This window comes from Pelodiscus sinensis, chromosome 2 (assembly GCF_049634645.1).
Source record: "Pelodiscus sinensis isolate JC-2024 chromosome 2, ASM4963464v1, whole genome shotgun sequence".
NCBI lineage: Eukaryota > Metazoa > Chordata > Testudines > Trionychidae > Pelodiscus > Pelodiscus sinensis.
In genome coordinates, this window is record NC_134712.1 from 218,241,299 (window position 1) to 218,256,822 (window position 15,524).

Consider the following 15,524-nt stretch of genomic DNA (forward strand, 5'->3'; position numbering starts at 1 on the left):
TGATTCTGCTCTTGACTTTCTCTGTGCCTGAAAGATCTCCAGCTTTTCAAAAGATGAAATCTTCTCTCTCTATTGCTTTACAATCTTGCACTCACGATCTCAAATCCTGCTCTGTTGTAACAACAGTTTTTCACACTTGGCCTTTCTAACATAGACTTGCAAAGCATTCAAACAGTCCTGCAGTTGTTTTCCATATGCAACTCTTATTGAAAACTGTGAGCTATGCATCCAAAAGCAATGGTCTACTGGGCTTATGGTAATGTGTCTCTCCTTAATCATGGTAATATTTTTTGTCCTTTCTCCCAGCCACAGCTGTTCCTCCTTAGCTCCCTGGCATTGAATGAGTGTTGCAGCAGGCTTTTTATAAAAAGAAATACTACAAGATTGCCCTTTGTTCTGGTTTTGTGTGTGTGTGTGTGTTTGGGTTGGAAATGCCTTTAATCTGTTTCTTGTACTTTCAGAGTGTTCATACGTAAACACCATGACAATGGCAATCTCCTGTTTTTCTGCAGATTCATAATAGGCTGACATTTGACTTATATTGAACACAGAGTAATACGTATCAAATAGACCCCTACATTTCTTTGTGCAAGTATTCAAAGAATATTTTCAGGCATATCCATGGTCAGATCCTATACGTACATATGAATGCACTTACATAAATGTGTATATCTAGAAACACAAATAGAGATATCAATATGTATGTGTATGTACATATGAGATAAGTATATGCAAAGGGTATGCAGAAAATTATTTTTAATGAGCAGGCGTGTAGATATATTAAGATATATTTTTAGGAAAGTTATGGGGTAGAGGTAGTTGTATTTCTGAGGCTGTCTCGATCTTAGTTTGACCCAAAGTCATCATCTCTGACATCTCTTTCAAATGTTTTATTTCTTCTTTAGTTTTTGAGGGGTTTATGACACATCTTACCTACTTTTTCTTGTATCTGGTTTTCCTTGTTCAAATTTGGTGGTCTAGTTAGTATTGAATTTTGATTTACAGGACTAACCACTGCCATCTTATCCTTTGAAAGCACACCATCTTGCACTGGCGGTAGTTTTGGGAGAGAAGAATACTTGTACTGTGGCAGTCCTAAAGTACTTACAATGTTAGGCTGTGTCTACACTGGGCCACTTATTCCGGAAAAGCAGTCGCTTTTCCGGAATAAGCTGCGAGCTGTCTACACTGGCCCCTTGAATTTCCGGAAAAGCAGTGACGATTTACTGTAAGAAATCAGCTGCGTTTCCGGAAAAACTATGCTGTTCCCGCTCGGGCAAAAGTCCTTTTTCCGGAAAACTGTTCCGGAAAAGGGCCAGTGTAGACAGCACAGTAGTCTTTTCCGGAAAAAAGCCCCGATTGCGAAAATGACGATCAGGGCTTTTTTCCGGAAAAGCGCGTCTACATTGGCCACAAACGCTTTTCCGGAAAAGGGGCTTTTCCGGAAAAGCAGCCTGCCAGTGTAGACTCTCTTTTTCCGGAAATACTTATAACGGAAAACTGTTCCATTTTAAGCATTTCCGGAAATTCATGCCAGTGTAGACACAGCCTTAGTGTGTGTGTTTTATGAAAAACCACCAGTTTGGCACTAAGCCCCAAAACTTATCTTATTTACCAGACTCGGGTTGACTATGATTTTTGCCCAGTTATATTCACTGACCTCCCTATAACTAATCTTCTGTGTAAATCTTGCCCTCACCTGCCGCAAGCTGACAGTAAGAACTTCCATGTGACTGTTGACAAAATAATACAAATGTAATTTGTTCTGGATCAAAACGCATTCAAATAATAAAATATCTAAACTGCAAAGTGCTAGTAAAAATGTTGGCATTGAAGAGTTTACATGAGATAAGCAATGAACAATCATTAGTTTTGCTAATATTTATCATTTCCACTTTAATGTTGCAAGCTAATTGGAGCTCAGGATTCTTGCTAACATTGTCACATCTTAATGGAGTAAGACCTACCTCTGGCCAAAACATTACTGGCAGTCACTTCTATTGCTGGTAGATGCTGTCAGAGAATGACCTTCAGATATAGCTGCCTCTTATTAGGAGGGTATATCAGCCAGCAGAATTTCACCAAACCCCACTTTGGGGGCAAATCATACCCACATTTTGCAAGTATGGAAGGAACATGCTGAAGGGAATGGAACTAAAGAGGTTCTGCTGACTGAAAGAGGGGAGCAGAATGTAGGAAGGTTCATGAAGCTCCTTCTGCATTGCCATAGAGGTGATCTTGCAGATCCCCCAGCCAGACTTCACCCTCAGAGGGAAAGACACTAGCCAGGGCTTATTATCTGTCCCAACTTGGCCCTTTCTCTGCTTGTACAAAATCTGTTCACTAGGACTCCAGAATTAGCTCTGTATGCCTATTATATTGCTGCTGTTACTTTTTTATTTGTAAAGCACTAGCAAAGACAGCTGCTGCCAGACTAGCCATTTAATTGACTTTCTCTGTATATGAGTAGCTGGGGGTAGGAGAAAAAAACAACAAATGGTCTGGTAGCATGTTATAGACTAACAAAACTTGTAGATGGGATCATGAAGTTACCTGTGAGATTTTATCTTTTTGGAAATTAATGACTCTACGACTTGAAGTGCTTATAGCCCAATTGTTCCAGATGGAAGTTCACTGAAGAAATGTTAATATTTGCATAGTCCACCCATACTTTAATCTGTGAATAAATTTCAACAATCTGGATCAAATCCTCAGCTAGTTTGACTGACTTCAGCGGAGCTACAGCCATTCACATCTGTGGTTATGCTTTTCCCTGTGTGACCGCGGAATAATAAACCATAATTGTTAAGAAAGGCTGTTCAGAGTGAGCAAAAAACCTCCAGGAGATTTTCTTTTTCAGCTGAAAGAGGCAAAGTTACAAATTGTCTAATCCTGATACATTACCATGTTCTTTGTTTGAGAAAATCCCTTAAAAAAAAGTGTGGAAATGCTATGGAACTACTTAGCAATACAAGTGAGGAAATAGTTTGTGTTAGCTTAGAGGTAGGAATTAACCCTGTTACATGATCATTTGAAGAAAAGTGAATGTAGGAAATGGTTCTTTAGGCTTCTGGGCCAGGCCTGCTCATGTTGAAATCTGTGAATTTGGCCCGACACTGATTGTGCAGAACTGCAAAGCGTATAATAAATCCTAGTAAAATGGATTTTCCCCACCCATTGCTCTTGATATATGACGTTGTTTTGCTTCTAAAGGGATTTCTTTTCTCTAAAATGGATCTAGGATAATTTAATCTTTTGTGTATATTTAGGAAACATGCTTTCTTCTTTAAAATATCCTGAAATAGTTCATTTCATTTATAATACAGACTAGAGAGGAGATGTCCCTATAAAATATTTAAATATTAATTATTTCTGTATTACTTCCAGAATTATATGAAGCCTTTGGAGGCAGATGTACATTGAATTTACTTTTTTGTAGGGTTCGGATGTTGATTGATGAAGGCTATGAAGACAGAATTGTAATTGCTCATGATATACACACTAAGAATCGACTGATGAAATACGGAGGTCACGGATATTCACATATCCTCAAAAACATAGTTCCTAAAATGTTATTACGAGGTATATCTCAAAATAGAATTGATAAGATACTAATTGACAACCCAAAACAGTGGCTGACTTTTAAATAGGGTTCATGATTATGTATCCACATCTTGTATGTAAACTTGCTGAGAAAAGTCAGATTTGTTTTGATATTGTGGTCATTTTAAAGCTAAAGTCTTTTTGAGGAAAATTTGTAGGATATTGATAAGACCCCCCCCCAAAAAAGCAGACAATCACTCCCCTTTTTAATTAGAACAAAAATGTTATGTGCTATCTATTAATCTGATCACCCCTAATAATCTGGTCTTGAATGAGTTATTTGTAATGAGCACAACTACAGAATCTTTCCAAATAAATATTGATATAACTGATTCGAAAGTGCACATTTAATACTATAGCTCCTTATTATTCAGGAGCTAGTTCCTCAACTAAACTACTTGAGGAAATGTTAAATTTCTAGTTAAATGACCCCCTCCCCCCCCACCCCTGGAACAATTTGATGTTCCGTATAATATTGATGATTCTGTTAATTATCCTGCTGTTCTTTAATGTTTAAAAAAGAACATGGCACTTTTAAATAGCTTTTGCAGAAAACAGAATAACAGTGGGAAGACAACATGATTTTTAAAAAGGTGAAGTATCTCTCAGGATTAAGAACATGAAGAAATTATTTTAAATGAAAATGTAAAGAATACATGGAAAAGATATTTTTAATAAAGCAGTTTCTAGACTAGTAACAATCACTACTCTTTTGCTTTAAAGACTTCTTTTAAATTATGTTTCAATTTTGAGTTGAACTTTGGAAACTTTCAGGTGAAAATGTGAAAAATCATTCAAATCAGCCTGATGTTGAAAAGATGAAAATCCACAAGTTGAAATATATACATAATATAATTTAATGAATTATTACAGTTATAACAAAGGCCATGTTTTAATCAGTTTACAAATCAGTTTGTCAAGATATGATTCAAAAGAGAAATGTTTGCCTCATATATGTTTTTCATTTAAATACTTATTTCTTCTAAACCAAATACAAAGAAAAGATTGTGTATTAGCAATGGCAATCATATTTCAACAATTTATTCTTTCACGTGTCCAGCTTTTGATGTCCTGTGGTAATGAAGTATTCCTGGTCACTCCTGGATGAATGTGCATTGCTAGTTATAAATGATTTTTCATTTGAAACATTGTTTGACACCTATATAAGAGAGCACCACAGCTTTGCTGCCAACCACTCTTTACTGATGACCCTTTCCAATAAAAGAATTTGTGATATGAGAAGGTGTAAAGTCAATTTTATGTCCATTATAAAATATATTGCATATAACCAGTACATCCCATGAATATGGGTCAATGTCTTTATCATAAGGAGTTTAGAAATATTTAATCAAACTGATGTGATGTAATGCGGGAAGAGAGGGAGGCAGTTATGAAACACAACTCTTATAAATAACTGCTTTCTAGAAGGATGTTTCTATCTTTAAAATCTCTGTCTTAAAGTTATTAAAAAATCAAAGGTGAATATACTTTATTAATTATGGCAGATATTTGACTCTTCAGTATTTGATAAATCTCCGTTTATCCTTTTCCCTTGGTATAGTAGAGAAGGTTGCATGTGGCAGATTATGTAAAACAAAAAAGCTAGATCCTGCCTCCCACTTTCCAGAGCAATTTATGCAAATAGTATTTTTATTCTGCCATGAAGGTAACCTAGGATCTATACTCCATCAGCATTACAGCCGGAAGCTACATTATTATTTTGACCCTGTGGTATTCCTGCTATTGTTTTGTTTTAGATTTAAACTTGCAAGTATCATTTTGGGAACAATTAAAAACGTCATTTCTAAATAAAAATCCTTTGTATAGAGATATTATTGATATTGCTGCTCTTACTGATTGTAAAAGATTTTCATAGAATTATAACTCAAACGTATGTTTTTACAATGCAATTCTCTAGGCCATTAAGCTATTATACTGATAAGCCTTCACTGTTTGAGATATAGATATATATGTATATAGCTATATAAGAAAAATAGGCTTTAATACACAGGTTTTTTGCATTTCAAAATGCAAAGCAAGTTTAAGTTTCCCTCTTTGCATAACTGGTTTTTATATTTGGTAATATGCTTATCTGTTAATTACAGTCACACCATACTACAAACTATGCAATACCTTGTAACAGGTACTGTGTGATGGCATAATTATATGGGCCCAAATCCCATTCTCATGCAAGTATCTACACTGACTTTAGCAAGACTGGTTGCATAAATAAGCTGAGCAGGATTTTGGCCAGTGGTTTTTTCACAATGTTCTGTGCAATGATTCTAGTTGATTCTTTATAGTATATCAAGTCTTAAATAATCTTCTGTTAAACAAAAGTAGTAACTACAAATTTACATTGAAAACTAATTGCAGCAAAGAAATCATTCTGGCCTGGCCTGGGAGTATGGGTGGTAGACTTGCTGAAACAGTATTTATGCAACAAACCATCAAGAACGGGTTTGTAAAATTGTCTAAGTATATGTATTAACACATATGTTTACATATTAAGAGCCAAAATACATTCCCACTGAAATTAATGGGAGTTTTGCAGTTGGCTTCAATGGACCCAGAATTTGGTCCAAATATAGGCAGTTTATGTCATGTCATTTCTTATACTTTCATTGAACTGTTTCTTCTGCCTTTCTTTCTTAAAACACAAGGCTAGAGCAGGGAAATTTAAATGAATGGGTGGAAATTATTTAGAAGATAAAGAGTTAAGGCTTGAAATATGTTAGTTTCTTGCTCTAGATAGCAGGATAACAAAAGTACAAGGCAAACAATTCCTTTGGAGAGAAGAAGCATTTCAATTACTTCTTCCATTTATTGTAAACTCATTTCTCACTATGAGTGGACTCCAAGCATCATAGTTAGCAGGTAAGTCACAAGAACCAAAGCTGACATATGGATAAAGCAGCAAGATCATAATACATCAACGTATCATATATACTGAAGAAATAATTCAGTTTCTTTAGATTTTCCTATAAAAATCGTGATCTATATAGGACTTCATTCACATCGACATTAACAATAAGAAGTATTTGCTTTGGTGGTAGTGGCTCACACATCTGTTTAACTTGGTGTATATATATATTAATATAAGGTTTCTCTGGGTCATACAGATGTGAGTCAGGTAGCATTTGATTTTTCCCCGCTACTGAGGTGTCCCACGGTCAGTATCCGCTGGATTCTTGATTCATTGACTTTTGCCACATGAATCCATCGTTTAGCAGAACAAGCTTAGTTTTTGACTCATGATCAGTCAGCATAAATAATAAATCCAGAAAATGTGCTGTATTTGTTGTTGTTTCCTCCATGTGCTTTTCCTCCATCTAATTTTATGTAAACTTCATCTCCTGGCTCCAAGTGAAGAACCACACTGTTACTCGCATAGTCGTAATTCTGATCAGCGTCCTGAGCAATTGCACTAGCTCGAACCTATGTAAAACAAAAACAAACCAAAAAAATGGTTGGTTAAGACATCTGGACATTCTTCCTGCATAGTGGAATTAAAATATGTCTTAAGAATGAGCAGTACATATTCAGTGCCACTTTAAATGTGCAGCATGCCTAAACACTTCACAGCTGTAGTTCTTTCCCTCAATATCATCAGTATTTCTGACATTGCTAGAAATGGTTTACAATATAGCAGCAAGTTCTCTAATAAGTAGGCTAAATATTTTAACTCAGTTCATTGTCACATGGCTTGCTTGCTTCCTGAGTAATACAAAACTGCTCATTCTCACATCTCCAGCTACTTAGCCCATATGGACAATTTTTCTCCCATCTCCCCTCCCCAAAATAGACTGCAGGGACCTGATGATTAATTCACTTCAGTTTTAAATTGATGTAACTCTAACTGTGGTGGACCTGCTCCTGATTTACACTGGCATGAGATTGTAATCCGCTCCAGGTATTAAGATGTTTTTCAGAAATGTTCTGATTATAATAGTTACCAGATCGTGTTGCCAAAACATAGAAATAATTTCTGGCTGCTCTCAGAATAAGCGATCAAAATTTAAATGAAATGAACAACAACAAAATTAATAAGCAAACAATTTAATCCAAAGTAGGAAATTCTGTTATCGCCACATATTTCTCTTAATTATGTAATTTCTGTTCAGTCCTAAAAGACATACATTTAAAATTACATCAGCATGTACTTTAAGATGATTTATGGAGTTTTCAGATTTTTTTTAAACCTGAATATGCAACTTTAATGCAAACACATTTTCCCTTTAATTATTCTTACTGTTTGTCTACTAATTGAGTTTGTCATTTTTAGCAAAAGAAAATGAATTTATTAGCAAAAAGGACTTTATAATCAGTCTCAAACTGAATGTCAGTTTTTGATCAAGCACTATCCTGTCCTATCCTCAGGTAAAGGTAATACTCCAGATCATTTAACTATAATAATTTACTTCTGCTTTGTAAAATATTTAAACTTATTTGTATGTGATTGATTTTAGTGTAACACATCATCATGTCTGCTTGGCCCTATTTTAGAATAGATATAGAGAGCTGTAAGTGATTTACTGGTTTTGTAAATCTGAACTAAGTAATAATGCATGACTTTGCTTACAATATGTGGGATTTTTATCTTCATAATTTTAAAAAAGAGCTATAAATCTAGAATTTCCAATCATTTCTTTTAAAATTTAAACGATGGGTTTTCAAATTAAATTTTCATGTGGAATGATCCCACCTCCATACTGAAATATTAAGAAGGGAGAAGCACTCTAGATCTCCAGTTATTATATTATGAAGCAGAGTGGAAGAAAATTCTCTGTGCCCCACCTAACTGGATGAGACCGTCTTACAGGGGATGTATTTGCATAACAATGTGCAAATGTAAACGAATACATTAATGCTGGCGTTATTGGTTCCCATGTATAATTGTTTATTGGAATGATCTGTTTTGACCATTAATTCAGCAATAACTATCAAGACACGGGGCACTTCTTTGGGATGAATGACCATCAGGGTGGAATTGATCTCTTTGGGCCATTAACTCCAGAAATACTCCTCCACAGAAAATAGTCTCCACTGAAGTCATTATTGCTATTATAAATGGGGGAGGAGGAAATAAATAGGTGGTTAGGTTTAAAAAATATATATTTTTCTAGGGAATTAACGCCTTGTACACTGGGAAATTAAATTATTTAAATTACCCAACCCTCCCCACACACACATTCCATTCATGTCACTTTTCAATGCTACTTATTGGAGCTAATATTTCTGCCAGTGTGGTGACTATGTATATCTTCTGCTGTAAACTCTTTAAATGTGCACATTATGAGGTGTGGGGGACATCAACTTGCCTATAGCCACACTCATTTCATTGCTAAGACTAGGTAGTTCTGATGTCTGTACTGAAAGAATGATTTAGACACTGCAAACCTATAACTAATCTCCGCAGATTGTATTAATTTGTGCATGGCCACACAGCCCTGGAAATACATTACCTTGGGCCCATAGTCCAGGCTGTTACTTTTAAGATTTCTGCCTCTGGGAAAGCCAATGTAATTTCTTTTTAAAGCCTATGAAAAGAGTCTCAGAAGGCTTGTAAGTGTACTGCCGTAAGAGTGCAAATGTATTTCAAAATTAAACCATTAATGTAGTATCCATTGTACACGTTGCATGAGTGTCCAGCTCATCATTTTATACAGGTACATTGGGATGCAATAATTGCAAACACATACTAGGTAAGCAATGTGTTTTCAGCACTTCTGTGCTTAAGCTCTTTCTCTGTGGGAAGGCAAGGTGTTACACTGGAGACCGGGAGCTTCGCGATCTACCTTACCTTGGGATTCTCTCCCTATAAATTATGCCCTCTGGAACATGAGTAATCCCCTACGAATATTACTGAATATACAGACCTATCTGGGGCAGACCCCTTTTAAGCAATTCATTTGATAACATCCGGCCTTTTCCTCCTGCTACCACATTGCATCACTTACCAGTGTTTCACGAACAACACACACTTTAAAAAGCCCCCGGTGCATTAAAACTACGAATTCATTTCAAATCAACCGAGTCCCACTATTCAGAACAAAATAATATTCCTTGGACACAAGCAAGACCCGTCTTTCATGCGGCGTGAGCGCTGTATGGGGAGTCACGCCGGGGAGCTGAAGTCGGGTTTTTTGGTTAGTTTTTCAGGTTCGCTGTACCAGTGATCAGTCGGGTTTCTAAATGCCTGCCGCTCTTTGCAGCGGTAGTTTATATTGTGCTTCTAGCCTGTAGTGGGGAGGACTACTTAATACATTTTAATACCAAATACAGACTCGTGTTTTAATGGTAAATAGGGCGGTCTCGCTAGCTACTCTACACAGCACTGCTTTTGAAGGAAGCAGCCACAGCGGTCGTACTACACGGAACCGTTTAACTAGTGCGGGCTCATCCGCAGACGCAGTATTTCTAGTGAACATTTGCTAATGTAATTAATTGCCGCTGACGTCTCCATAACTCCATTTCACGGTACTTCGGAGAAACCATAAACAAAAGGTTAAGTGGCAGATCAGTTTAATTTACTGGCCTTTGATGCTTCCATCTGTGAGCTTGCGTTCAACACAGTGCCTGAGCGCAATGGGTCTCTCCTGCTTACGGCCCCGTGCCATACCAGGCGTGTTACGCATTTTTAAGCTTCAGTTTTTGTGCCTTTCCCGGGGTGGGCGGGGAGGTTTAATCCAGAAATCGACACGGACCAGTGAGCATGGCACAGTGACACGGAATCCCAAATTCCAGCTATGTGAGAGCTGAGAACAATCCCTGACGGTCCAAGAAAACCTGGCCAGCCCACGCTTTAGCCTGGAATCGAGCTACCCTGCAGTGTGCGCTTTCTATGCTAGCTGGAGGCATCAATCCTGCAACATTTCTCATTTCCTAGAGGGGAATCCTTTCCCTAGGGGTCTAGAATTTTGTCAGGCGCTGGCTCGGCTTGATTACTAGTCCCAGAAGCGTCCTTTAGTGGGTTAACACTTTATAGTGCTATTGCATTACTTGTAGCAACTTTCCCTGTGCGGTCAGTTCATATCCACAGTATTCAGAAAAAGGAATGTCATCTTCATTTATGGCCAATTTAAAGCTTCTGCAGCCACGTGTCATTCTGGCTCCATTTCAAACGTCTCCGCTCAATTCAGAAGGCATGACAAGCTTTTTCTACCCGTTGGCCCGGGTCAGGACAGGAAAATAGCAGAAGTGAAGGGTGTGAGGGGAGTAGGGTGTAAAGAGGTGCAAAGTTACAGGGAACGTTTCCACAAACTCAGCAAGCGCAGTAGCAGCATTTAGATTAACTAAAATGGACCGTTCCTCTGGCTGGTAGAAGTAGCATCTCAAGATCTTTGAATATTTCAGTCTTCCTGGGGGAAAGATGGCGAATCTCAGCCTCCGCGCCCTAAAAACTAGGGCTCTTCAATGTTTGGTTGGTCTGTCTTACATTTTGGAAGAAATCCACAACCTAGCTCCATCTATATCTAAGAAAGTAGTGACAGTGTGACAGCACTGTTCTGATACAAGTTCTTGAGCAGGGGGATTATGCCAGAATCATAAACTGCCCGCTCTGCCCAGGGTGCCTTAAAAGCCCTTAGCTGGCTGTCAGCCTGTCACTCCGATAGCCTGGGCAGTGATTTCAGTGCAGCGCAGGTTTCACACGAGCGATTCGGGTTCCCGCTTGGCTCCCTGGCTTTGATCGGGGTTAGTGGCCAGGCTTCCTCTGCCCGCAGCTCGGCCCCCTCTGGCCCGTTACACTCCCGTGTATCCCGGTTCTCACGAGGAAACTCTCGGGGCGCCCGGATTCTCCGGGCCCGCCATGTGCCCTCTAGGCCGCTATCCGCGGCTGGGCGTGCCAGAGGAGCAGCCCGGGCCAGGTTAAAAGAAGATCAGTGGGGGCTGAGCACAGCTGGCGGGCGCGGGCTTCCTGCAGCCGGGAACGCGTCCAGCCAGCGCCTGCTCCCGCGCCAGGACCCGGAGCCTGAGCCCCGGTCGGGCGAACTCTGCTTGCCCGCCCGGCCCAAAGCCGGATCGGCGCGGCTGGAGAGGAGGGACTGAAGACCCTGGCTCCCCGCAAGCCCAGGAGAGTGTCCCCATCGGCCTTCATAGGGCCGCACCAGGCCCTGCCCCGCCTGGCTCCTAACGCCCCCCGGCAGCCTCCTTAGCCCCAGCCCCTTGATCGACACTAGCCCCGGACCCTGTCCTTGTACCCCGGGTCCCCCTTCTCCCGCGCCGCCTCCTCTGCCCAGGCTCCCGCTGCCCCCTCCGGGATCCCCTCATCTGGCTCCTCTACCCTGCCCCGCCGCACACCCCCGGCCTGGCTGCTCCCCCGGGCCCTCACCTGGTTGTTTTTGCACAGATCTGCCCACATGCTGGTGCCGTCGCCGCCCCGCATGAGCACGTGGTAGGTGAAGAAGTAGATGCCCGGGATGGAGCACGTGAACTTGCCCGTGGTGGGGTCGTAGTGGTTGCCCAGGTTGGTGACCACGTCGTCGAACTTGAGCACCTCGTAGCCCTCGTGCTGCCGCTTGAGGCCGGCGTAGAAGGCGATCTTGGGCACGGTGCTGTAGGTGGCGGCGCTGATGGCCCCGGCCGCGTTGAGCCCCGGCGCCCCGGGGGGACCCGGCAGGCCCTGGCGCCCGGGATCGCCCTTCTCTCCCGGGGGCCCCACCGGCCCGGGCGGCCCCGGTTCCCCGGGCGGCCCGCGGGGCCCCGCCTTGCCCGGCCGGCCGGCCTCGCCCTTGGGCCCGTGGATGAAGGTGGGCAGGGACTGCATGAGGCCGCGGTCGGGCGTGGCCGCCGTGCTGGGCGCCTTGGTGCCGCCGTAGGGGTCGCAGACCATGCGGCAGGTGCCCAGCATCTCGTAGTGGGCCGAGGTGCCGGCCGAGCTCACCAGCACCGGGATGAGGATGACCAGCAGCAGCACCATCACCACCCCCAGCGCGCCGGCCGCGATCAGCCGCCGCCTGCTGCCCACCAGCCGGCTCAGCGCGGGCCGCTCCTCCTGCCGGCCGCCCTTGGACAGAATCTTGCTGGTTGCGCGGGGACCTCCTCAGCGCCGAAAACACCCCGACCCCGGCGAGCCCGCGGCTCGGCTCCGGCTGCTCCGCGGCGGGGCAAGCGCCCGCGGCCGCTCCGCCAGGCGACGTGTGAGCCCGGGCACCTGTGGCTGCCGCTGCCCTAGCGCGCCAGGAGCTGCCGCCCGGCGCCGGAGCCGCTCACACTTTTATGCTCCTGCTGGCGATCGACTTTTTTTTTTTTTTTTTTTTTTTTTTTTTTTTTGCATACGGTGCCACTTCGAATCAACTTTCCCTCGCCATCGCCCCGCGGGCCTGCCCCCGCCTCCTCCTGCAGCGCCGACCAGCCTCCCAAGGCAGCGCTGCCGGCGAAAGTTGCGAGAGCGCACGAGGGCAAAATCCCCCTCCGCCGCCGCGCCGGTCCCGGCTCCCTCAAGTCCCGCAGCGCCCCGCTGGCTGGGCCGGAGGAGCAGCCGCCACCGAGCTGCGGGAGGAGCGAGCGCAGCAGCCTGCCCCGGAGCCACCCGCCAGGAGAAGAGGAGGCTGCGAAGGCGCCGGAGCAATTTATAGGCCCCCGAAAGCGCAGGGGAAAGGGGAGCTGCTCTGGCATCTCATTCCGGCATCTGCTCCGCGCTGCCCACTCACCGAGCCTGGCACTACCCGGGCGGGGGGGTCCCCGCCGCAAGCGGCTGAGGAGTGAGCTCGTGCGCGCTCCCTTGCTGAAGCGGGGCGCGCCACGGGGAAGAGCCGGGGCTGGGCACCTGGCAGGTCCCGAGCGAGAAGTGAAAGGTCACCCCCCTCCCCCCCTCCCGCCGCTCCTCGGGCCCCGGGCTCTCTCCCGCCGCGGGAGCGTGTTCGCGCCGCTCGCACTTTTCACAGCGGGACGAGGCGCGTCCGGGGACAGGGATTTGCAGCCCCGCCTCGCTCCGCTGGGGACGAGCTGCCTCCCTTCCCTCGGGGCACAGGCAGGTGCCGTGTCACACCCGTACAGACCCCCCCGGGACATTTCTCTCTCTCGGAATTAGCATTCAATGATCAGCGGGCAACGTGGCCCAGGCGGCTTCACATTTCACCCGGCTGTTTTCAAAGCCCAAGGAAACGTGCCACCGCTCGGGCAAAGGGGAAGCTCGGGGCTGCGGGGCACCTGGGGCGCTGAGGGGGCGGGTGGAAGACCAGGCTGGCAGCTACTTAGGTGCCCGGTTCCCCCAGAGCCTGTTAAGCAAGTTACCCAGCTAAGGAACCAAGCGAGGAGCGGCACAAAGAGCTCGTTAGCTAACTAAGCAGAATTGATCCTGAAATCATCCTCCTGCATTCAGGAGCCTCGGACGTCAATCAAAGGCGGGTGACATTTGCCTGTCAATACGCGGATGATAGCTGGGAAGCGTGTGACTTATTACAGCGGGGCGAGAATCCGCAATGAGCCCCGGCAGCAAACAAGACAACAGCCAAATCCTACCATCTCCAGCGCCGATCAGAGGGGGCTGTGATCTTGTCTGGGATTTTGTTAGCACGAATCGCCTCCTCTCCCCTCCACCCTTCCCTTTTCTTTCTTTTATGCTCCGCAACACAATAAGGTCAAGCAGGCGGGCGGTGGGAAACAAAGATCCATCGATTCTTCCTTTTAAGCAGAAATGTCAGCAGCTCCTTTTGCTCTTTCCTGAGAGACTGGAAGGCAAGGAGTGAGTCCACGCGGGGCAGAGCTGGTCCGGCCCCGTTCCTTATCTCCCCAGCAGGCTGCTGATAAAGGTCCTGCTTCCTGCACTTGTAAATAGTTCCCCCTTTTCTGTTTTTTGTCACCGTTCTACCTCTTTTTTAAAAATCTTTATCTGGCAAAGACACAAGCTAGTCCGTTCCCTTAGCTCTGAGCTTCCACCCCAGCCCTTTGGAAGGCTGCTTGAGCCCACTTTGGGATTTTGTTTAGACCACATCCTACTCCCCCTCCCAAAGGCCAAACTATAAATATCTGCTTTTTGTTCAGTGCAAGGAAAAGTTATAGGTAAGTGCTAAACTATTCCAGGACCTGTATCCTAGGCCATTCAGACTCCCCCAGCCCCAATAGCATCATGCTTGGTGCTGTTAGTAGCCATTTACTACTGCTGTAAAGTCCCAGGTCAAGTACATCATTCTACACAAGCAGTGCTCATCTTAAATGCTCATGCTGCCTATGGGTGGCTGGTCAGGGACCATTCCGTGATCTCAGAGGGTATATGGAAAGAAATATTGCCTAGAACAATGATCATCTTCCTCTGGATTAGAACTGCCCTGGTTATATAGAAATCCGAATCGTTCCATCCTGGATTTGTTCAGATCTCAGCACTCCCAAAACATGCTTAAGCATTCCCTGTGTTTGATATGTTACTTGCTGCCTGAGGGATTAGGTGTACAGTTCTAGTTGAGGGCAGAATTTAGCCCTCAAATATTACAGAAACTCACTCAGATGCCAGAGTGCAGTAACTGAGCCAATAGGAATTTGTATCAAAAGCCACTTTGGTTCTAAATTCAGCACAGTCTATGATAGGCTCTTGTCCCACTCCTCTATTATCACTGATCCTCCTTGTCCTTGTCTTTACTGACCACACACATTTAATGTTGTCCATACACCCAGCACGATTTCTCCCTGGCCACTGGGGTGAAAGATTATGCAATTGTTTTTCTCATCTTTCTTAATAATCAAGGCTTTCTGATTCTCTCTTTCCCAGTGTTTTTTGAGCCCCTGTTCCTGGTCCACTTTGCACAGCAAAAGACAGTTCACCCAAAGAACAGATATCAAAGTCATAGAAAGAACAGTTCAGGATTGGCGAGAAGAGGCACGAAGAGTCAGGCAACAGTATTTTAAACTACAACAGTTGACAAATGGCAGTTTCTCATGAAGAAAAGAAAACAAAACAAGACAAAATACTGAGTGTGGCAGAT

The 15,524-nt window shown here is 43.9% G+C and overlaps 2 protein-coding genes across 4 annotated transcripts in view; one reads left to right on the forward strand and one right to left on the reverse strand.

Annotated features, from left to right (window-relative positions):
- PTER (phosphotriesterase related) overlaps window positions 1–4,845 on the forward strand; it is a 43,471-nt gene extending 38,626 nt beyond the window's left edge. For all 3 annotated transcript variants that reach the window (XM_075922450.1, XM_075922452.1, XM_075922451.1), the window contains exon 5: window positions 3,440–4,845. In XM_075922450.1, the coding sequence (XP_075778565.1) occupies window positions 3,440–3,650 (211 nt within the window). In that variant the 3' untranslated portion in view covers window positions 3,651–4,845. The remainder of the gene's footprint in view (window positions 1–3,439) is intronic.
- Window positions 4,443–13,427, reverse strand: C1QL3 (complement C1q like 3). Its single transcript, XM_075922453.1, has 2 exons — window positions 11,936–13,427; window positions 4,443–7,041 (listed from the first exon to the last, which is right to left on the reverse strand). Exons 1-2 carry the CDS (start codon window positions 12,521–12,523, stop codon window positions 6,862–6,864), a joined length of 768 nt encoding a protein of 255 aa, XP_075778568.1. The 5' UTR covers window positions 12,524–13,427; the 3' UTR covers window positions 4,443–6,861.
- Window positions 13,428–15,524: the final 2,097 nt, after the last annotated feature.